This window comes from Dryobates pubescens, chromosome 4, assembly GCF_014839835.1.
Source record: "Dryobates pubescens isolate bDryPub1 chromosome 4, bDryPub1.pri, whole genome shotgun sequence".
NCBI classification, from domain to species: Eukaryota; Metazoa; Chordata; class Aves; order Piciformes; family Picidae; genus Dryobates; species Dryobates pubescens.
The window spans coordinates 45,921,003-45,945,442 of NC_071615.1; the positions used below are offsets into that span (position 1 = coordinate 45,921,003).

Genomic DNA, 24,440 nt, shown 5'->3' on the forward strand with positions numbered 1-24,440 from the left:
GGAACTGCAATAAAAAACAAATGCCAAAGATTGAAGGACATCGAGACACTTGAACGTGTCCAGAGAAGGGCAACGAGGCTGGGGAGAGGCCTTGAGCACAGCCCTGTGAGGAGAGGCTGAGGGAGCTGGGGTTGCTTAGCCTGGAGAAGAGGAGGCTCAGGGCAGACTTTATTGCTGTCTACAACTACCTGAAGGGTGGTTGTAGCCAGGAGGGAGTTGGTCTCTTCTTTCAAGCAACCAGCACCAGAACAAGAGGACACAGTCTCAAGCTGCACCAGGGGAAGTTTAGGCTCAAGGTGAGGAGAAAGTTCTTCACTGAGAGTCATTTGCCATTGGAATGTGCTGCCCAGGGAAGTGGTGGAGTCACCATCCCTGGAGGTGTTCAAGAGGGGATTGGACGTGGCACTTGGTGCCATGGTTTAGTCATGAGGTCTGTGGTGACAGGTTGGACTTGATGATCTTTGAGGTCTCTTCCAACCTTGGTGATTCTGTGAAGATTCTCCAGAAAGTATTTACCATTCTTCTTAGCTCTCCTGCTTCACTCTTCTACATTTCTGCTTGTATTGATAACAGGAATATATTCCCACCACTGCAAATCATAAAAATACCTCTGTTGCAGTATGTGAATTTCATGTGAACAGTCTACATCTGCACATAAGGAGGATTTAAATTTTACTGTTGCAGTAGACCTCATATGACACTCACAGGACGTGCTCTTCACGTCACTACTGATCTCAGCTACTCCATAGTATGGAGCAATCTTTAGCTGCAGCTAAAGCTTTTCTGTTATTTGCAGCAGAACAGGCCTGATATGGATCTTGTGATCCATATCCTCACTGTTTAAAACTGTCAGAGGAAACCTTTTCTCCAATGAGAGAGACCTGCTGGAGAGAGTCCAAGGGAGAGCCGTGAGGACGATTAGGGGACTTGAGCATCTCCCCCATGAAGAGAAACTGAAAGACCTGGGGCTGTTCAGTCTTGAGAAGACTTGAGAGGGGATCTGATCAATGTCTATCAATATCTGAGGGGTGGATGTCAAATGGAGGGGGCCAAGCTCTTTTTGGTGGTGTACAATAATAAGCCAAGGAACAACTGGTACAAGCTTGAACACAGAAAGTTTCACCTCAGCATGAGGAGAAACTTCTTTACAGTGAGGGTGATGGAGCACTGGAGCAGGCTGCCCAGAGAGGTTGTGGAGTCTCCTTCCTGGACACATTCAAAACCTGCCTGGATGCATTCCTGTGTAGACTACCCTGGGTGATCCGGCTTTGGCAGGGGGGTTGGACCCAATGATCTCTGGAGGTCCCTCCCAACCTCTATAATGGTCTGTGATTCTGTGATAATATAGAATGGTGTTGCAGTTTGAGCTGGGTGCCCCACACCCATCCCACCACAAATGGCAACAATCCCTGTGAAGCAATCCATTTCCCCAATGGTTCCTGACTGACTCAGCACACAGAAGAGCCATGTGTTACCCTATCTATGATTTTTAGACTGACCACATAAATAAAAACTAACGCCAGAAAATACAATGCAAAATCACCAAATGGATCAGTTACTTTGCAATGAGTTAGGCCATTGTGTCCTCTAGAAATGAGGAAATGGAGACCTTCAGCTATACCAAAGAGGATCTACTTTCCAGTCAATATGTTCCTGACCTTGCTGATTCTATTGGAACACAAAGATGGTTAAAGATCTGATTAAAATCAGTACTAGATAAAACACTTTTCCTGCCTGTATCTCTACATATAGTGCTATTACATGAACTTCTACTCATTTTTTTTCCCATTAGCATACCTAATGAAGAATGACTCCCACTGATGAGGCTTTTATTCTGCAATCTCACTTCTGCCATAAATTTCCCTTCTTCCCTTTTCTTCCCACCCCTTGGATTCCTCAAACAAGGATTCTATGGCTATGCTGGCTCACTGGCCAGAGAGCTGTCCCCATGGGGAGCATGCACAGCTTGGTTCTCCCCACCTCTCCCCAATCAATACAGGTCTCTCTCCTCTACCCAATTGCCAGCTTCCACAAAATTAGGAGCAGCCTAATTGTCCTTAAAATTTGCCAGCAAATTGGTTTGAAACTGTACAGTTGTAATTATTTGGAAGAATGAGGCAGACTGACTGTGAGCCTTTTTTAACTCTGTTTCCCTAGGAAACCAGTTCAGAAACAAAACAGAAAAACCTATGGCACTGCTACCTCCAAACCCTCTGACAAAAAAAAAACAAACAACAAAACCAAAACCCAAACAACACAATCCTTCAAAAATCAGGACCTGAAAAGAAAATCCTGGAAAAGGTGTTACAGGATACTGCCTTCTGTACCACCTCTAACAGTGTATTTAACAGCAGTGAGGCTTTCTCAGAATACTGAGAGCTACTAGCAAGCAATAGTTCACCACTGGCACCTAAAAGAAGTATGTCACTGCCAAACACACCACAGCACTTCAACTTGGCAAGAACGCTTGATAGAAAGCCAGAGAGTAGTGGAAAAGGCTGTTAGAAGTTAACAAAGCACTTCCCAAAAGTACTGTTTTGTTTTTTTAAGCAAGTCTGCTAGAGCATGGGTGATGGATTTACTAAAGAAAAAAAAGTTTTCCTTGGCAATACCTCCTGCTTCTTTTTTTTTTTTGCCTAGAGCAAATTTTCCTGTCAGTCTCCAGAATTTGAACTCCCACTCCTTCATTACAGAAAAATGTGGCCAGTTTCTGTTTTCAAGTGAAGAAATCCCACACAGTAACACTGATAGAATACAAATCTATTGCTTAATATGGGTCATGGGAAAACGGCCACAAATCCGACCATCGTTAGGATGGAATGACCCAAGTCGAGTTGTGAGGGGTTTTATTTTAGGGGTTTGTTTCAGTCTGCAATACAAATGATGGTTATTGCAGTTTTGTTTGCAATGAGTGGTGTAGCATTTCTTCAAATGTTTATGAGAAGGCATCCTTCTACCTTTATTTCTCAGTGTAGTTCTCCCAGAAAAGTAGTGCCGCAACCATTGGAAATTGCGGGGCAACAAATAGAGAGACCTTACCTTCCATGCTGCTAAAGAACCATCTCATGAAGTTACTACAATCTAGTCCCAAAGTAGTAAATATATCTAATAAAGAATGTGCTGTCCAATAAGAACAGCAAAGCTGTTTTCAAAAGATCTGTGTTGACCCAGACTGAGGTCGAACTTAAGCAGGCAGGCGTCCAGGCAACTGGCTGCAGAGAGTGCTGGAGCCTGGCACCTGAAATGGAGGGCAATGGAGAGAACACCTGCATTAGGTGTGAACAGCTTAATTATCTGCTTAATCTAGTGGCTGAACTGAAGGAAGAAGTTGCTAGACTTCAGACTGCAAGGGAATGTGAAAGGGATTTGAGGAGCCAAGCTCTGTTGGCTCCCCTAGCAGAGAAAGGTGACCCAAGATGCAGCAGGAAATGGATACAGGTCCCTGTTAGGAGAGGCAAAGTAAAACCCTCACAGCTCCCCTCACCTTCCCAGCTGCCCTTGCAAAACAACTATGGGGCACTGGAAGTTGAGGGTGAGGTGAAATAGAAGACAGAAGATACACCATCTGAGGTATTGCCTAAAGCCAAACAGCCTGCCCCCCACATCAGGACTTGCTCCCTTAAAAAAATGAGGAGGGTAATTGTTACTGGTGATTCCCTCCTGAGGGGAACAGAGGGCCATATGTCAGCCAGATCCTTCCTACAAGGGAAGTCTGCTGCCTCCCTGGGGCCTGGGTCAGAGATGTTACCAGAAGGCTGCCTAGTCTGGTACAGTCCTCTGACTACTATCCCTTGAGAGTTATGCAGGTGGGGAGCAATGAGGTTGTAACCAGAGGTCTAAAGGCCATCAAAAAGGACTTCAAGGCTCTGGGAAAACTGGTTGAGGGGTCAGGGGCACAGGTAGTTTTTTCATCAATACCTTTAGCTGCAGGAAGCAATATTGAAAGGAACAGGACAGCAAGTGTAATCAACAAGTGGCTCAGAGGCTGGTGCCACCAACAGAATTTTTGGGTTTTCGATCTTGAGGAACTTTCTATGGCATCAGGTCAGCTAGCAACAGATGGAGTATATCTGTCCCAGAGGGGTAGAAAGATCCTAACACATGAGAACAGCCTATCTCACAGAGGGAAAAGGGTTCTAGGAAGGAAGGTGGCAGGTGTCATTGACAGGGCTTTAAACTAGATTTGAAGGGGGAAGGGGTGGAAACCAGTGCCCCCAGACAGGAGTTTGAGGGTGATAGGCTGGAGTCAGGGGTGAAATCAGCAGCCCAGCTGAAGTGCATGTACACTAATGTACACAGCATGGGTAACAAACAAGAGGAGCTGGAAGCCTTGTTATAGCAGAAAAGTTATGATGTAGTTGCCATCACAGAAACGTGGTGGGATGACTCCCATGACTAGAGCACCATAATAGATGACTACAAGCTCTTCAGGAGAGACAGGCCAGGGAGAAGGCGGTGAGGGACGGCCCTGTACATCAGGGAGGCACTAGATGCCATGGAATTAGGGATAGAGGGTGATGAAGTTGAGTGCCTGTGTGTGAGAATTAGAGGGAAGGCCAAAAAGGCTAATATCCTGGTTGGAGTTTGTTACAGACCACCCAACCAGGATGAAGAAGTTGATGAATTATTCTATAGACAGCTAGAGGCTGTCTCAAGATCACCAGACCTTGTTCTCATGGGCGACTTTAACCTGCCTGATATCTGCTGGGAACTTAACACAGCAGAGTGGAGGCAGTCTAGAAGGTTCTTAGAGTGTATGGAGGACAGTTTATCAAAGCTGCTGTGTTAACCTACCAGGGGTAAGGCTTTGCTTGACCTTCTTTTTAGCAATAGAGAAGGGCTGGTGGGAGATGTGGTGGTTGGAGACTGTCTGGGGTCCAGTGACTATAAAATAATTAAGTTTTCAATATGCAGTCAAGCTAAGAGGGGTAGCAACAAAACCTCCACTCTGGACTTCTGGAGGGCAGACTTCAGGTTACTCAAGGAACTAACGCAGAAGGTACCTTGGGAAACAGCCCTTAAATGCAAAGGGGTCCAGGAGGGCTGAGCCTACTTCAAGAAGGAACTCTTGAAGGGGCAGGAACAGGCTGTGCCAATGTGCCAGAAGATGGACAGCCTGGATGGGCAACTAGATGATCCTTGAGGTCCTTTCCACCCTAACAATTCTATGATTCTATGTAACTGAGTACCAGCTCACCCAAAGTCTAAATAGCACATTAAAGGTTGCCTAAGGTTCAACATCTAAAGCTGGTTCTTCAGTGTATGGAGACTGATCTTCCATTAGTTGCTCTACAGAAAGCTGTGCCAGTGTGAAATGGTGAGGAGGTGCAAAAGGTGTCTTCCAACAAGGCTGTTTGTAGTGGTGGAAAATAGGTTCACCTGGAATATTGCATCCAGTTCTGGGCTCCCCAGTTCAAGAGGGACAGGGATCTACTTGAGAGTCCAACAGAAGGCTATGAGGATGATGAAGGGACTGGAGCATGGCCCTATGGAGAGAGGCTGAGAGACCCAGGGCTGTTTAGTCTGGAGAGGAGAAAACTGAGAGGGGATTTGATAAATGTTTCTAAGTATCTGAGGTGTGGGTGTCAGGAAGGAAGGGACGGCCTCTGCTCACTTGTGCCCTATGGTAGGACAAGGGGCAATGGATAGAACCTACAGCTCAATATGAGGAAGAACTTCTTTACTGTAAGGGTCACAGAGCACTGAAACAGACTCCCCAAAGAGGCTGTGGAGTCTCCTCCTCTAAAGGCTTTCAAGACCTGTCTGGATGCATTCCTGTGCAACCTGCACTAGATTCTATGGTCCTGCTCCAGCAGAGGGGTTGGACTCAAAGATCTTTGGAGGTCCCCTCCAACCCCTAACATGCTGTGATCCTGTGAAAGCACGATGCCTCTAGGCCTCGGCTAATGCTGTTTTCTCACTGTTCCTAAGGAAGCAACCCAAAGAGAAGTCACAAGCAGCCCCACATAGCTCTAACTTCCAATCATATGACAGCCCCTGCTCAAGATACTTTCACTTCCCTCCATTCCTAAATGTATCCTGCAAACCAGAGAATCACTTCTAAGTCCTTTCAAGTCAAGAGGGTCAGACCTGCTACTGACTAATAATGAAATACCACTGGCAAAATAGTCTGAGCTTTCACCAGTGCTTCTGGAAAGATTCCCTGGAAGTATCTGTTGATAAGCAGACCAACTTCCCCCCAAAATTTACTATAATGAAAAAACTAAACAAGCAACAAAGCTGACAAGGAGTGCAAGAGGGCAGCTTGAGAACAAAGTATTTTATTCAGTGAACACGTGGTGAAGAACAATGAAAATAATCCCACAGAATCTGTACAATTTCATCTATTTGATCACTTGAAAGGCTTCATCAAGGCATTCAACCCCCAGCTGGAAAAAATCGTGTGGAAGGAGGACTTGCAGGGAGAGACAGATGCTACATATGGGCTGAGCACTCCTAAACAAACAAACAAGAACAACAGAATACAACACAAAGTGATTCTGACACAGTTCCAAACTTTGTGAGACAATAACTTCACAAAAGACCATTTATTCTGCGACTCTTTTCTTTCTTTTGTTCTGTGTTTTGAGATGAAAGTAGATGCTAATTCCTTCTGCTTACTACTGATCTGTACAATAATTGCTAGTGAATTAACCCATGCAATTTAGCACTGTTTGTCGATTCTCCCATCGGTTGTTATTAAGAAATTCAGGAAACAATTGTCCAAACAAAGGAACGCCAATAGAGGGCTTAGCAACCACACAACTGCTGCAGGGGACTGCTGTTTATTTGTACTTCACCAGCAACCATCTCTTGGCTTAGCTCTAATTTTTCTGAAGAATCCCATCTATTTATTTGTAAACCTCATACCTCATTCTCTTTCAGATTTAGGGCCTTTTATCAACTCATTTGGAAAGGCATGGCATCTTTAGGGCTTCTCACATCCTTGATGTCTTTAATTTTTTATGTGCCATACAGCACACAAAAGCCTCTGTGTTCTCAGACTGAGGTGAACTCTTTCAACTGATGACTGTTTAACAGAGACAGGCAATATTTTTGCAGTTTTTAACTCACCTGATGACTGTCAAGCTTGTCTTTCTTGTGTTGATCAAGAGCTGCAGCTCACAGCAAAGGCTTAATGAGATTCCCTTCCCCTTGAAAGGACTGTTTCTTTCAAGAAGAATCTGTAGCTAATCACTGCAAGCCTCAAGTTGAGAGGATGATTATTTGAGGGGAGAAGGAAGGCAAGGAAGCCAGGAATTCTTTAGCATTTCAACTAAACAAAGCATTTATATGAAATAAGGAGGGTTTGCAAAAACCAACTGGATGGAATGCCTTAAATGGTAAGGAAATGCAAGCCTCTGCAGTTCCTGCAAGATCTTATCACAATGCATGAGATACTACTTACCAGTAAAAGCCATACCAGTTAGCTACAGCTGCTGAGTAAGCACCAAATTCAGCTGAAATTTCTCATAAACCACTTGACATCTGGGAAACACCAACGCTGCTGCTGCTGATCCTAAGTTTATCATACAGCACAGTGTGTCACAAATATCAAACCATCTGAAAGCATAACTGCACACCAAGAGTTTGTTGGGTGTGCAAGTTAGATCACAGAAGGCCAGCTTTGATTTCATACAATGTCACCTGGACTCCTCTTATACCCAGGATATCACGGACCTGTATGACTGCAATAGAATGAACCCAACTCACTGAGATTAGGGTTTGTGGTGTTTAAAACATAAGACAAACGTACAACACAGGCCAGGGTTTTGCCAAGATACTTGAACAAGTGCTAAAGGAGCTAGCTTGGAAACTGGAAGTAAAGTGACCACTGTGCTCAGGAAATGCTAATAAATTCTTGAGCCCCATAGAAGCCAGACCACCTCATTGCTTACAGAGCATAGAATCTAGAAGCCCAGATCAATCTTTGTGCTCTATAACATGTTATGGCTGTGAGATAGCAACTTTCAAACAGCATTTCAGCAAAAAATTAGAGTTCTGCAATTACTGCAGACTGGCCATGAACCAGCAAGCAGGTGTCAGAAGTGCCTGGAATGCAGCATTAAAATGATACCTAATGCAAAGGGGTGCATTATAACAGGCCCAATTTGAGATGTTTGCTAGTAGTACATTTATCTCTTGTACAGACAAGACACTTATTAAGCTACCTATGCACATACACACAGGCACTGGAAAAACAAAAGTCTCATGCAGGTAATGCACTATGATGGACACAGGATTAGTGCCTCTCTCTATATGATGACTAAGTTAAGAAAATGCAGGTCAGGCATCTGCACACGAAATCCATGCAAATGCCATAAGATTACTAGCCTGAAGAACAGTTAATACATGAGACACAATCATTAACATTTGCAAACAACATTATTTTGCTGAGTACAATACTCATAACCTTAAACTGTGGTCATAATTATGCTTGTTGCTAAAGCAACAGTTCTACAAGCCGGACATGAGCAGGCAGTGTGAGCCTGCAAAGGCAAATCACAGCCTGGGCTGCATCACAAGATGTGTTGCCAGCAGATCCAGAGAGGTGATTCTGCTACTTTGCTCTGCTCTGATGAGACCTCACCTGGAGTACTGTGCAGTTCTGGAGCCCTCAATATAGGAAGGAAGGACATGGACCTGATGGAGGGGGTCCAGAGGAGGGCCACGAAAATGATCAGGGGATTAGAGCCTGCTATGAGGACAGGCTGAGGGAGCTGAGGAGAAGAGGAGCTCCAGGGAGACCTAATAGCAGCCTTCCAGTACCTGAAGTGGGCTACAGGAAGGATGGAGAGAGACTGTTTACAAAGGTCTGCAGTGACAGGACAAGGGGCAATGGCTTCAAACTAGAGAAGTGCAGATTAAGATTAGATATCAGGAAGAAGTTCTTCACTATGAGGGTGGTGGAACAACAGAACAAGTTGACCAGGAAGGTAGTTGAGGCCCCTGCCCTGGAGATATTTAAGGTAAGGTGTGATGAGGTCTTGGGCAACCTGATCTACTTCAGAATGTCCCTGCTGACTGCAGGGAGGTCAAACTAGATGACCTTTGGAGGTCCCTTCTGGCCTGTACCATTCTGTGATTCAACAGCTGCTTTACAGGCCTGGGCAAAGCTAATGAAGAATTCAGCAGTTTCCACGCACAACAGATGTGATAGATTTAAACTACTTCAATGTTCTCCCATTAGTCTTCAGACTAAATGTTAATCCTTACAACAAATGATAGCATTTTAAGGTTTAAAGTAACCTTTCCCTGTTCAGTAATGAAATGTCTAACACATTCAGGAAAGTCTCATCATGTCACTTCCATGAAACAAATTGTCATGAAAGACCCAAAAGGGTTCTAAACCCAAAAATGTAAGACATCTTCAGTACAAGATCATATGCCTGCCCATGCACAATTTCATCCAGGCAGAACTTGAGAGCAAACCTTGTTAGAATGACAGCCACAGTCCCTGCTGGGCTTCCTTGATATCAACACCCCTCCAGGAATGAAAAGCTCCCAAACACTGAAGAGTCACACAATGCCATGTCTTGTCTTCCTGCTTAATGAGTCAAATCATAGCTGTTCCTCCATCTTTACCATCACCCTCAAGGTTTTTCAGTTTGTATGTTCAGCTCCTCCTGTCCCTTAATATTCTTTCCATGTTTCATCTGCTGTTTTCTCCTTTCTGAACGCCTCATCTTCTCTCCCCACTGTGCACAAGCACCCACATTCATCCTGGCAACAAAGTGAGCAGAGCATATGAAGTTACACTGACACAGACCTCTTAGGCACACATACACAGAGAGATGCAACTGTGAAGCTCCTTCCCTGTCCAAACACAGACGAACACAGCAGCCAACATTACAATAACACACTGTACACAATGTTTGGGGTCTCCATGCACATGACCTACAACAACATGGGCCCAGGCCATATCATTACTTCACCACCTTTTTTCCCTAGCTCCTGAAGCTCCAGATCCCATTTTCTCTCCTTTGGTCTTCATTTCCTTACAAGACTGGGCCACAATGTTCCTCCCTGAGAATAAAGCTGACAAAGATATTGCTCACTACCACTTTCTGATCTATTGCTGTTTAGAATAGAATAAACCAAGTTGGAAAAGAGCTTTGAGATCATAAAGTCCAACCCATCACCCAACACCATCTAATCAACTAAACCATTTGTTCTCTTGGTGGTTGCCTGGGAGAAGAGACCAGCCCCCACCTGGCTACAACCTCCCTTCAGATAGTTGTAGACAGCAATAAGGCCTCCCCCGAGCCTCCTCTTCTCCAGGCTAAGCAACACCATCTCTCTCAGCATCTCCTCATAGGGCTGTGCTCCAAACTCCTCACCAGCTTTGTTGCCCTTCTCTGGACACATTCCAGCATCTCAACATCCTTCCTAAACTGAGGGGTGCAGAACTGGACACAGGACTCAAGGTGTGGCCTAACCAGTGCTGAGTACAGGGGCACAATGACCTCCCTGCTCCTGCTGGCCACACTATTCCTGATGCAGGCCAGGATGCCATTGGCCTTCTTGGCCACCTGGGCACACTGCTGGCTCATGTTCAGCCTACTATCAACCACTACCCCCAGGTCCCTTTCTGCCTGGCTGCTCTCCAGCCACTCTGACCCCAGCCTGTAGCACTGCATGGGGTTGCTGTGGCCAATGTGTAGAACCCAGCACTTAGATATCTGTGTTAAATCTGCTTGGTGTCATCTGCAAATTTACTGATGATGGACTCAATCCCCTCAGCCAGATCATCAATAAAGGTATTGAACAGGATAGCTGCAGCTGGGCCTTCCACTCCACTTTTTCAGAGGAGAAGCCTCAAGTGCCAGTGTCTTCTTGGGTGCAGCAAAAAAATTATGTCAGTGAGCCTGGGCTATTGATGTTACTCATCACATGGCTGACAGAATTTCTGAATTGTTTGTGGGAAGGAGCATGGAGGCAGTTTCTGGGATTGAAGGATTCTGGCTATGAAGACCCTTTGGAGCGTCATATAAGCTGACGTGTCAGCTGAGTGTTGACAGCCTATCAAGCAACTGACAGGGCACAGTCCTCCTCTGAACAGGGTGCCTCTGCCAAAAGCCTAGGAAGAGGAGTGGCAGGCCATTTCCTCTGCAAGTTAAAAGTTAAGCAGGGAAGGAACAGATGCTTCTCAGGGACGTTTCCTTGTGCAGAATAAGAAAGAGCTGATATCCATACTGCAGGACTTGACAAGCCTGTACTACTAGCCTCCCTTGTCCTTAGAAGTCTCTCCACTCCAAGCCAGGGATGCAGAAAGACAGAATTTATCACTCTTCTCTTTGTCAGTTCTCTCCACTTTGTCACTTCACAGAAGAGCAGGGCACAAGATTCACCCTAACCCATCCCTTTTCCTGCATGGTATGCTGCTGCTACTTTTCAGCTATGTCTTTCCTTAGCTAACAACTCAGTGCTCAGTCTGTTAGGTTTCCTGAAGGCCACAGAACCAGCAGTCAAAGGCCTCTGCCAACAGGAGAAAAACAAAAAAGAAAAGAGAGAAGTAGTCAAAAATGGGCAGTCAGAGTCAGGGAACAGACAAAACAAATATGCCCACCTAAAAGAGAGAAATGATCAACTGTTAGCAGGAAAGGAGTGAATCTCTTCACTTCTAGACATTGTCAGCTCTGCTGTGCCTGGCTGCAAGGGCAGTGTTTGCAAGATGGCCTTGCAGACCATTGCATCCAGTGAGGACAAGGTCATGGAAACAGCTTGTAACAACAGCAAGTTCTGACTCACCACATCATCCTTAGTGCAGAGAGGCAGCCACTAGCCCTACCTGTCCCACCTTGTGTCCTACACCCATAGTACCCCCCCAGTGCATGTAGGGTAGAGCGCACAGAAGATTGAAAACCCAAGAAAGTAAAGCACAGTCCATAACTTCCTCCTCAAACTAAGTACAGAGGGAGCAGGGGGGAGTCAGCTCTACTGAAGTGTACTCACACAATAGCTGATACAGCTGCAGAAGGATGCTCATAGTTTTTGCAAGTGGCAAGAAAAATCAGAAGACAACATCAGGCAGTAGGTACAATAGTAACATGTATGAAAAAGCAGAAAAACTGGGAAGAGAAGTAGAGCAGAAACTGGACTTGCTTCTGCATGTGAAATCCCTGCACAAGTGTTATGGGCAGAGGCAATGACAAGCTACAGTCATGTGCACAAGATGGGCATTAGGACCAAATGGGACCTCCTACAAGGGCCCCCAGAAGGGCGTGCAAGCCAGAAAGCAAACATTTCCCACAGACCTTTGATTCAGGCTGCTTTGAAACAGGTGGACTAGGTTAAAACACCTGCAACAAGGATGTTCCTTGAACAAGAGGGTGCTAACTTTTGTTAAGAAGCAGAACCTTCAAAATGCATTTAATGCAGCATAAGCTGCCCAGAAGCAACTGCTCCAGCCTGGCTGTCCATTCCTCTGGCACTACACTACTGGCTTAAGATATGCCCTGCCAGTGTTGAGCTACATGGACCCTTGGCCTGACCTATCAAGGCTCTGTTACAGGCTATGTGCAATAGCTCAATACCCACACTGTTTCTATCACAACAGAGACTTCTTATTCTTCACAAAGGAAGATCAGAACAAGTAACTGCAAACAGAAAAAATGCCACACAACCAAGGTACATCTACTCAGGGTTTTCCTTCTGGAATGTGTCAGAAAAGCTACTTCTGAGTCAAGAGAAGTTGACAGCAACAACTCCTCTTTTTCTCTCAAAGGCTGAATCCTGCTCTCAGGATTAACCAGTCCTAAAATCTTTCATCTAGCCAAACTAGAACACTTATTCAGAAAGTAAATAATTGAGACCTCCATTAAAATGAAAACACTGCATAATTTCGTGCATCATCTTTTACCAGGCTGATGTCAAGAAATGTTTTTGCAAGAAGTCACAAAGAGACTAAGCAGATTACTACAGAGATGACTCTTCATCACTTCTTTCCCATAGTAAAACCATGAGGTATTTTACTATTCAAGGTTACAAGCCACTGTATGATCTCCCATTCCCGTTAAACACAAGTGAAGTTTTGTTTCTGAGACTATAGGATTGGGCCCCTGTGGTTTGAAAAACTTCCACCATTCCATCAGGAATGCCTGTCTACCAGCTTTGCAAACTGCCAGATCTGTCTCCTTGGCTCCTGAGCAGCATCAGAAGGATGAAAACCACATGAAGACTGGAAAAAATGTACAAAGCCAGAGGCAAAAGACAGAGAACTCAGAAAAATCATGTGCAGTTCCCAAGTTACTGAGAGACAGTAGAAGTTCCTTGGAAGTTCAGAGCTCTCTTTAGACAGATCTGCAATAATTTTTCCATGATTTGAGAGAATTACAACATTCCTGTCTGTCATGTACAGGATGCAACTCTTGTCAGAGCTCAGTGACTACATTCAACTGGGCACACATCCCTCACTGTAAAGAAGTTTCTCCTCATGCTGAGGTGAAATCTTCCATGTTCAAGCTTGAACCTGTTGTTCCTTGGCTTATTATTGCGCACCACTGAAAAGAGTGACCCCATAAATTTGACATCCACCCCTCAGATATTGATAAACATTGATCAGATCCCCTCTCAGTCTTCTCCAGACTAAACAGCCCCAGGGCTCTCAGTCTCTCTTCACAGGGGAGAGGCTCAAGACCCCTAATCATCCTTGTGGCTCTCCACTGGATTCTCTCCAGCAGGTCTCCGTCTGTATTCCAAGTGTGGTCTCACCAGAGCAGAGTAGGAGGTAGAATAACCTCCCCAGATCTGCTGGACACACTTTCCTTGATGCACCCCCCAATATCATTGGCTCTCTTGGCCACAAGGGCACATTGTTGTCCCTCAATGTGTTTAGGGTGAGATCCTATGAAGGCACCTAAAACAAAACTACACTTTTCATCACAAGTTGAAAGTACAGTGCCAAAAGACATCATGTATGTGCTCTTTCAAGTATTTGAGATTTCTAATACACAGACTAAACCTAATTTTTTTCTTCCATTTGAAAGGTAGTATGCACTTGCTGCCCTGAAAGCCAATTGCATTCTAGGCTGCATCAAGAGAACCATAGCCAGCAGGTGTGGGAGGTGATTTCTCCCCCTTTGCTCCACTCTGGTGAGACCGCACCTGGAGTGCTGCATCCAGTTCTGGAGCCCCTGTTACAGGAAAGACCTGGATGTGCTGGAGCTGGAAGGGCCACGAGGATGATCAGAGGGCTGGAGCACCTCTCCTAAGAGGACAGACTGAAGGAGTTAGGGCTGTTCAGTCTGGAGAAGAGAAGGCTCTGAGGAGACCTTATTGTGGCCTTCCAGTATCTGAAGGGGGCCTACAAGAAAGCTGGGGAGGGACCTTTTAGGGGGTCAGGTAGGGATAGGACTAGGGGGAATGGAAAAAAAATAAATAGAGAAGGGTAGATTCAGATTGGATGTTAGGAAGAAGTTCTTCCCCATGAGGGTGGGGAGAGACTGGAGCAGGTTGCCCAGGAAGGTGGTGGGAGCCACATCCCTGGAGGTTTTTGAGGCCAGGCTGGATGTGGCTCTGAGGAACCTGATTCAGTGTGAGGTGTCCCTGCCTATGGCAGGGGTGCTAGAACTGGATGATCCTTGAGGTCCCTTCCAACCCTAACAATTCTATGATTCTATCCTTCCCACTCTTTTTCTGAATTAAAAGTTATTGAGTCAGGCTGCAAAATTAGGAGTGGATTATGGAATTTCCTTTCTCAAATGGCATACTTTAATATATTGTTAAGACAACTTGTCTTTGAGTTATGAATGTACTTCAGTATTTCCACTACCTACACTTCAGACAAAGATCAACATTTGCTGAGCAATAGTACTGAAAAAGCCAAACCCTTTCCCCAAATTCAGTGAGATTTTAAATGGTTCTTATGCCAGTAATTTTTTTATCCTCTCTTGAATTTCATGTCATCATTTCATTTCTTATGTCAATATACACAAGACCTTATTTTCAAAATAAGGTAGCTTCAAATCCAAAATCCATCAGTTCATCACAGCTACCAGATTATGTTTTGGTTTCTATGTACAGTAGAAAAAAAAATATATACCCTTAAAGATACTTGGTCTAGTGGAAGGTGTCCCTGCCCACAGCAAGATGGTTGGAACTAGATCATAGAGTCATAGAATCACCAGACTTGGAGGTGGCCTCTAAGACTCAGCTAGTTTAACCCCTCTCCCTCCCCTACCAGCAGCCTTCATCTTCCCACAGCAGCTCCTGCTGCCTCTACACCACCCTCCAACCTGCCTAAACAGTTTCTGCTCCACCACCACCATTACTGCACCCATCCCAGAGCCAAGGGCAAGACCCTCAACCAGCCAAGACATCACCCAGAGGAGCTCAGCCCCAGTGAGGAGCCCCAGCCAGCACCCGTGGATGGTATTGGAGGAGTCATCAATCCTGGCCCTAACAACCGGGGGGCCACCAGGCCCCCCGGCCTTTGTTGTCACCACCACCATCACCCAGTGTGCACCAGGGGCACTCACCAGAGATGAGAGGAGGATCCCTCAGCCCAGATGGGCTCAGCTTGGGGCTTCTGCCTCTCCTGGGGGGATTAAAAAGGGGAGTGGGTGGGGAAGGCAAAGGGACCACACCTGGCTAGGGCAAAGTGGCCACACCTGAGGTGGGAGGAGACTCCAACAGAGCCCAGGTGCTCTGGGATTTAAGGGGGAAAGGGGCAGATATGGTGGGAAAGAAGGGGACTTTAAAATTACTTTATTTTACATAAATCTTTCATAATGCACAACTGCAGTTCATGGTTTGCTTTGCCTCCATGCAAAGAGAACAAATCAATCAATACTTCATAAAATAAAGCACAATGGTGGGCATTATAATGGAAAAAACAAGAAATGGGTAGATTCAGATTGGATGTTAGGAAGAAGTTCTTCCCCATGAGGGTGGTGAGACACTGGAACAGGTTGCCCAGGGAGGTGGTGGAAGCCTCATCCCTGGAGGTTTTTAAGGCCAGGCTGGATGTGGCTGTGAGCAACCTGATGTAGTGTGAGGTGTCCCTGTTCATGGCAGGGGGGTTGGAACTGGATGCTCCTTGCGGTCCCTTCCAACCCTAACACTTCTATGATTCTATACATATAGAAGAGAGAATGTGTGCACACAGTCTACCATAACAAGGATCTAGCTACAGTGATTATGAAAAGCAAAGCTTGTATTTGGAAACTAGAATATGTCTAACAGATTTTACTCAGGTTATGTATCCTTCTGAAAAAGGCAACCATGGGAAAAGAGGGGCAAATTATTCCTAAAAACTCTCTAAAGCAATTACACTTACAGTGTAACTTATTGCATTTATTAAGCTACTAACATATGGAATGCTCCTTTTATGTCAAACTGCAACTTCCCCAAGACACACAAATACATTTTGGAAACTGCTACAGCATGAACACTTCATTTTGCTGTGACTTACAGTGGCAAGTCCTGAAGGGTTACATATTACTGCAGACTGTAACTCATTTGAAACCAAATGCCAAGAGAAGCAAAAAAAAGAAAGATTAATTTCTTTATGTTCACATTAATGGAGAGGACTGAAGCCCAGATCTGGCAATCTCCTTCTGCTGATTCTTTTTATTATGTGCATACAATCAAAGGAAGTTGAATAGGATATGTGCACAGACAAAGCTTAAACAGAAGGGAAGCATCAGCAGAACCTTGGCTACACAGGAGTAATCTATTGGCCTCTCCTGCTCCTGGGCTTAGTGCTCTGTACCTGCTACTTACTGCTCTCCTCTGAAGCAGTATTTCAGCTCGTTGTAGATGATCTATACGCAGTCCAGCTCAAGCTGTCACCTCACCCTAATAACCTAACAACATTTTGCCCTGCTAATTTTGTTTCATGACTCCCAAGAACAAAATGGTGGTAGCAGACCTGGTGAACCTGCAGCACAAAACCCAAATGCTGATTTTATTTATGCTCTTTTGGTTACAGAAATGAAAACAGGAAATCAAATAGCTGCAGCGCTGGGGAAACAACTGCTTTGACTAGTCTTAAATCTAACACCACCACCTGCAAAGGCAGGGCTGCAGCATTTCTGCTCTTCTTTGGGTTTTTCAGATGAACAATCACTTGCTCAGAGAAGTGGGGGCTTTTGGTTGGTTGTGATGTCTGTTCTTTTTAAGTGAGTGGTGAAGAGAAACAGAAAGCAGAAGCCAGGCACAAATAACTGCTTAATGCAATATAAACATTAGCAATAGGAAGAGATGGTAAGCACTGAAGTCAACAACAAATAAAGTGCCCTGCAGGAAACAGACTTTGATGATTACAAAACCCATATGTATTCCATAGGAAACATACCTTCTCTGACCTCAACTCACATGCTTTCCAGTGCATGACACTTCCAAGTTCCAATTAGTCTACTCATTTTCCTACTCTGAGGAGAAATCTATGATTTGTGGCTCAGTTGGTGGCACATAAGACCCTTAATGGGAAGGTCGTGACTTCAAGCCTGCAGTGGGCACTAGTGTCCTCCCTACTCTAGTCATGAGGTCTGTGGTGACAGGTTGGACTCGATGATCTTTGAGGTCTCTTCCAACCTTAGTGATACTGAATACTGAAAACTGTTTTATTAAGCCTAAAATTAAAATCTAATCCCAAATTAAGAATATGTCCACACTGAAATGGTTCTTTTAACTACTGATTTCAATACAGTGATGATGTCTTTTATAAAGATTGATTAACACATTGTCTGAGCCTTGTATTAAAACCCAAAGAACTCAAAATCAAAAGCCCAGCCATAGCAGTTGTAAGAAGACAGTAACAAATGTCTTCTGAGCAGTATAACTGGTTCCAAAAGATTACTGTAGAGTGTCCAGAAGCTTGTCAAAACATGAAAGATGGATACATTTTCACATTTTTTATATATATATATACACACACATATATAAATATATATCTACACAATACATACAACACACATACAAAATGCTTCAAATCAGAAGGTTTTGTGTGTGTGGTGAATTTAGAATAGAATAGAATAGAATAGAATAGAATAGAATAGAATAGAATAGAATAGACCAGATTGGACCTTCTAGATCATTGTGTCCAACCTATCATCCAACACCACCTAATCAACTAAACCATGCAACCAAGCACCCTATCAAGCCTCCACCTGAACACCTCCAATGAGGGCAACTCCCACTACCTCCCTGGGCAGCCCATTCCAATGGGCAATCACTCTCTCTGTGTTGAACTTTTTCCTAACATCCAGCCTAAACCTCCCCTGGCACAGCCTGAGACTGTGTCCTCTTGTTCTGGTGCTGGCTGCCTGGGAGAAGAGGCCAACCTCTGCCTGCCTACAACCTCCCTTCAGGTAGTTGTAGAGAGCAATAAGGTCACCCCTGAGTTTCCTCCTCTCCAGGCTAAGCAACCCCAGCTCCCTCAGCCTCTCCTCACAGGGCTGTGTTCCAAACCCCTCACCAACTTTGTTGCCCTTCTCTGGACTCGTTCCAGCAAGTCAACCTCCTTCCTAAACTGAGGGGCCCAGAACTGGACACAGGACTCAAGGTGTGGCCTAACCAGTGCAGTGTACAGGGGCAGAATGACCTCCCTGCTCCTGCTGGCCACACTGTTCCTGATGCAGGCCAGGATGCCACTGGCCCTCTTGTTATACTAGGAGTATTTTCCCAGTAAAATACATGTTCTTAGACAACATCTTAGACACTCAAAAAAAATATAGGGTGGAAGTGATGGAATGCAACCCATAACTTTACTTTTGAAACAATTTTATGACCTTTTTTTTTTATCTAAAGAGACAAATTCTTGAAAATAAGGATAAAACCCATACACCTCAGTATTCACATGATACCTTAAGAACTTCTCTGGGATGTGAAGCATTGCTGTTTGTCATTCCGTCAGTCACAACATCTGGAGTGTAGTGGTTTTATAGCACAAATGGCTTGTTCAGAGCATAGCCTTTCCCCATCTCACAAAAAAATTTATTCCCCCCATTTCATTCTCATCACATGGCTAGCATATGTTTCATGCCATTTTTATTCGAGGCCAAAACCTGTCGTAACTCATCAGAGCAATGAAGTGCTGCAGGACTGTAAAGCAAAGCAAAGGAAAAGGAAAAAAATACAATAAAGTAAAATGCCCTACATACCAAAAAAACTCCACACCACTCTGAGAAGGGGAAGAGATAAATAAGGGCCACGAGGATGATCAGAGGGCTGGAGCACCTCTCCTGTGAGGACAGACTGAAGGAGTTGGGGCTGTTCAGTCTGGAGAAGAGAAGGCTCCAAGGAGACCTTATTGTGGCCTTCCAGTATCTGAAGGGGGCCTACAAGAAGGCTGGGGAGGGGTTTCTCAGGGTATCAGGTAGTGATAGGACTAGGGGGAATGGAATGAAGCTGGAGGTGGGGAGATTCAGGCTGGATGTGAGGAGGAAGTTCTTCCCCATGAGAGTGGTGAAGCCCTGGAATGGGTTGTCCAGGGAGGTAGTTGGGGTGCCGTTCCTGGAGGTGTTTAAGCCCAGGCTGGATGAGGCTCTGGCCAGCCTGATCTAGTGTGAGATGTCCCTGCCCATGACAGGGGGGTTGGAACTAGATGATCCCTGTGGTCCCTTCCAACCCTGACTGATACTAGTATGATAAGATTCCTAGTTTCTCTCCGGAGGTCATTGTAACTCAACAGAGGTGGAAGAAATAAAGGATGAAGAGAGAGAGCTCAGTTTCTGTGCAACCTGTCATTGCAAGTTTTCCATTGCAAGTCACTGATGTTTTCCAAAATAGGTAGATCAGGTAGGAGTAGGGAAGGAATGCAATTACTGAAACATTTCTCTTTCAAACAAAATAGCAAAAGAAAATAGAGTCACTGCTGAAAACATTGTTGCTTTAAATTAAGACTATGACATTTGCCAGCACATGTTCTCCTCAGGTTCACTCACCATTTACCTTCTGTTCTCAAATAAACTTGGAGATAAGAGAAGCACAAGATCATTATTCATACGTAGAGGGGTTGAAAATAAATAACAGTATTTTACTTTTGGGCAGATGATGTAGTATTTTTAGTTGTTTGGGGTTTTTTTCCTTCTACAAAGGCCTTAAATGTATCCACATAGACCTCAATTTGCTTCTGTCTTTATAACAGAAGGTTTCCTGCAGCATCAGTCTAGATAAAGTATTTTTAGGTTTGTTTTCTTTCTCCAATAAAAGCCTTAAATGTATCCACATAGATCTCAATTTGCTTCTGTCTTGATAACAGAATGTTTCCTGCAGCATCAGTCTAGAAATCTGTCAGAGTAAGCCAGCTGACGATGGAGATGACACAGGACTGGACTGCACAGTGACAGATGAGCCTGACTCAGTGAAGGAATGAGCCTTACAGGATGGCAGTGAGGTGGGTGTAGAGTTCAGGAGCTGAATGAGCATACCAGGAATGAAGCTATATGTTAACAGTCAGGGAAACTCAGCAGCCTACTTTCCTTGAAAGCCTGGGAAATCTTTCTCTAGACACTTTACTTCCAAGGACATCAATTCTGTGAAACTCAGAAATGCCAGAATAAAGTTTACACTTGCATCCTAAGTTCTGTATTTTGCACTTATGCATCATTTATACAGTATTTAAATAAGTGATCAAACATTATTTTCCACTGGTCATCTGCATAAGTGCAGAGTGAAGTTCAGAAATTAGTAACATGTCTAATAAAGGAGTGTATTTCCTTACATACCTTCTGCTGTCTATGCCAGAAGATAGACAGCAATGAAACACAGCAAGCAAGCCAAGCTAAGTTTCTGACTATCATAGCAAAGACCAGTTGGACAGTATTCCATCCCTATTCTCAACAGAATTATGCCAAGGGAATGAGTTCATAACAGTGTGAGCTGATTTAAAGAAGGTCCTGTTTCTCTCCCTGACTGCACAGTCCCACCACTTCTACCATCTCCAGCATTCTTCAGACCCTTCCACAAGACACTGATGTGGCAGAGTGTAACCAAACAAAAAGACTACATAGCCTCCTGCCAGATCCATGAGTTACATCAATTCACAGAGCTAACAGGAGGCAGAAGAGGGGAGCAGTATCTCACCATATATAGCTGCAGAAAACCTACATCCACCTAGCTGCCTGTGAAACTGCAGTTGAAACATACACCACCTTCTGGAAGTGACCTCTGATTATCTGGGTATCAGATTTGAGAACACATGCAGTTCCAAACTGCAAACATGACCAGCACCTTCCTTTATGACTAAAGTCAATGCAAGCTGCTTTTGCAACCCATGAAGAGAAGCTAAGTAGTCTGAAAACTTCTGGCAGTGACCTGTGTATTAGCTCTCACTTGCAACATGGAAATAATCACATCCTGCTCACCATTAAGACTAAACACTTGTGAGAGACACAGTTATCAGAGCAGTAAATGCAATAGAAAAGCCCCAGAGAAAAATTAGTACCTGTCTTCTGAGCCAGGTTCACTAGTCTTGTAAACAAAGCCTAGAATAAGGATATAATAAAATACAGTCACCCATAATTTAACATGGCTTTTTCTCAAAACCTAATGAAGCAGAAAACTTGTGGGGAAAAAAGTGATGTCAGGATATAAATGCACACTGAAAGTGCTAAAGTAGATTCACAGAAGATGCATTTCACAACCCAAATGTTCTTCTTATGCAGCTGTGAGCATCTCATTTTTAGAAGCCTCTGAATCCACATGAACATAGGTGAAACACCTAGCATTAACTCTGGTTATCTGCAGAGGTTATTTCTGAGCAAAAATAGAAACCAACCTGCGATGCTGTTACCATTAAGAAAAACCTGGAACATCGTAACACTACACAGCGCAACAGGAGCCTTCAGCCAGCCAATGACACAAAACAGGGAGTGAGCTGCATAACCACTAGCTACTGCCCTGCCAAACCTGAGAGCACATAGCTGTGGGTGATACTGCAGAGAAACAGCAGGAACAACATCTGCATCCCACCCTCATCTGCCTATCCACTGGCATCTGAAGACTCAAACGATGGGGATACAACAGGCCCGAATAGAACCCAGTGAGAGCTGCACGGCTTACACTCTTTGGTAAGCCAAAGAACTTTCTGAAAGCACTTACAGTCTCTAGACCCATGCTTCCCAAATTCATAGTAAAGCAATCTATGGTGAGTAAGAAAAATGTACAAGTATGCCTTACAACAAATCTATCCATTTCATCAGACTTGGAAAGTCTGGATTTAATTTTCTGTTGTGTGCCAGACAGCCTCTGTGCCTGAGGCAAGTCACATTGCTATTGCATCTACCAATTCTTCTTCCAAACAGTGACAAAGATGACTTCAGGAGGTATAAGGAGAATGCACAGGCCAAAGCTTATGGGGCACCCCAGAAAAGCCCATAAAAATGTGTTCTTAAGTAATTGTCACTAATGACATAGTGTACAGAACATCCCAGTAGAAGTTGTCAAACTATCAAAGACCACAATTAGGTCACTTTGAAATAAAAACCCCCAAACCATAAACACACAATGCAATACATAAAAAGGTAAAAAACAAACCCTCCCCATTGTTTGGTGCTCACAGTAACTGCTGAGTATCCCAATTAGTGTAACAAAACACATCAGATTCCACAAGTGCTGGTGATAGGCTGTAAAGACAAAATTTGTCAGCTTCCATATCACCTACAAAACTGCACTCCTGTCCAACCACCTACTCCAAACCTCCACCTTTTCCAAATTCAAGTTCACTTGCAGCAAGTTTTAAAAACCAGCAAATTCAAATCACTCTTGGCTGAACATACTAAACTGCACTAGAGGTGTCACACCAAGTGAGAGACTTACCACATTGGCTTTTCCTTTGACCTGACTTGCAAAACAAGAGAAGGAGCAGCACACCGCAGGGCAAAAGCTCAGAGGCTCTACCTGGCATCCTGCCAGCTAACTGCAACAGATTTTGGTACTGTGTTGTTTTATATATAGCAAGAAGCAGGTCCCAGCCTTCTGCTCAAGCTTCAGGCTTCCAAATGGTGTGAGGAGTAATTGCTTGTAGAGCAGGCTAATTTTGAAGTGAAAGAGGGCACAGGCAATACTGGCAGAGATGTCTAATGTCAATCAGAGGGGAAAGAAATGGAGTATTTGTGGATTGTCATGTGAATTAAAGCAAGACTGCTTCAGAGTACCGAAACACCAAGGTAAAAATCACATGAAACTGGACCTTCACTTCTTTGATGTTTTAGAGGTTGTTTTCTGTGGGAGATGTTTTCTCCCATTGCTGTTTCCACCCACATGGGTGCACCTGTAACTGCATCAGTGTTATCTGAAGTAAGTTAGTAGAACTGAAAACAGTAACTTCAACCTCTCAAAATAATCCTGAGGGAGCAAAGGGAGCAGAAGGGGATGAAGAAAACCGTTAAGTATATAACCTGGCAGACATGAATTGCTTTACCATATGAAACTCAGATAAAATGCAAACCAGGGAAACAAACTTCCACATTTAAGTAAATAATAATAAAAAAGACAACAAAAAGGGGTGTATGTGTAAAATAATTTAAATCTGATAACAGTATCACAGTATCACTAAGGTTGGAAGGGACCTCAAAGAGTCCAACCTGTCACCACAGACCTCATGACTAGACCATGGCACCAAGTGCCACATCCAGTCCCCTCTTGAACACCTACAACTAGCTCTAAGGATAAAAAAACTACAGAGCATTCTCAATAAGATCTCTGCATGTACACATTCATAATTTAGGGGTGAACCTTGTAGAGTAGGGTTATTGGTTGGACCTGGTGATCCTGAGGGTCCTCTCCAACATGAATGTTTCTATGATTCTGTGACTGTATGACTGAAAAGAAGACCTTTGCTTAAAGAAACAGAAGACATTTAAAAAACTTAGCTACCATTTAAAAAGACATTATGGAGCAATGAACATGTTCATTTGAATAGGAAATATTCTAAAGGAAAATATTGTGTACTTACTATCATTTAGTGTTGTGAAGTCCAGGAATCGATACTCATAGCAAACATCTATCTTGGTTTCCACCTGGGGCCTCTTCAAAGTTGAATAGATATTACCAGGTCGTTTATCATCATGCTTCTCCAGTTTGTTCAATCCACAACCCATTGCAGCAGCTCCTGACACAGAGAGGCATGGAAAGGGAAAACAGAAAATGTACAAACACCATTAATTTGGGGGTTTTCTGTATGGTTTTATGGCCCACACTAGTACCCTACTGTGGTTTTTAGTTTTTAAGTACAAGCTACCTACAAACTCTACAAAATTGCATAATTAAATAAATGCTCAGATAGCAACTGAACCATATACCACTCATACCAACTCCTAGGCATGCTATTATTTTATTGGAAAATTGACAGTTTAATGCATGTCTTTTGCATCTTTTGAATGCATTCAATAGTATACTCTGAAAGACACATAATCCATTACAAAAAAAAATGGCTAATATGAGGGCTGACAACTTAATAGCCATTTCTATACATGCAGTTACTATGAGAGCAG

General features: G+C 44.0%; 1 protein-coding gene across 1 annotated transcript in view; it reads right to left on the bottom strand.

The window, feature by feature from the left end:
- The window catches only part of RFTN1 (raftlin, lipid raft linker 1), a 117,389-nt gene that overhangs the window by 82,890 nt on the left and 10,059 nt on the right, over positions 1-24,440 (bottom strand). The window contains exon 2 of the mRNA XM_054161223.1: positions 23,903-24,058. Coding sequence (XP_054017198.1) covers positions 23,903-24,047 — 145 coding nt within the window. The 5' untranslated portion in view covers positions 24,048-24,058. The remainder of the gene's footprint in view (positions 1-23,902; positions 24,059-24,440) is intronic.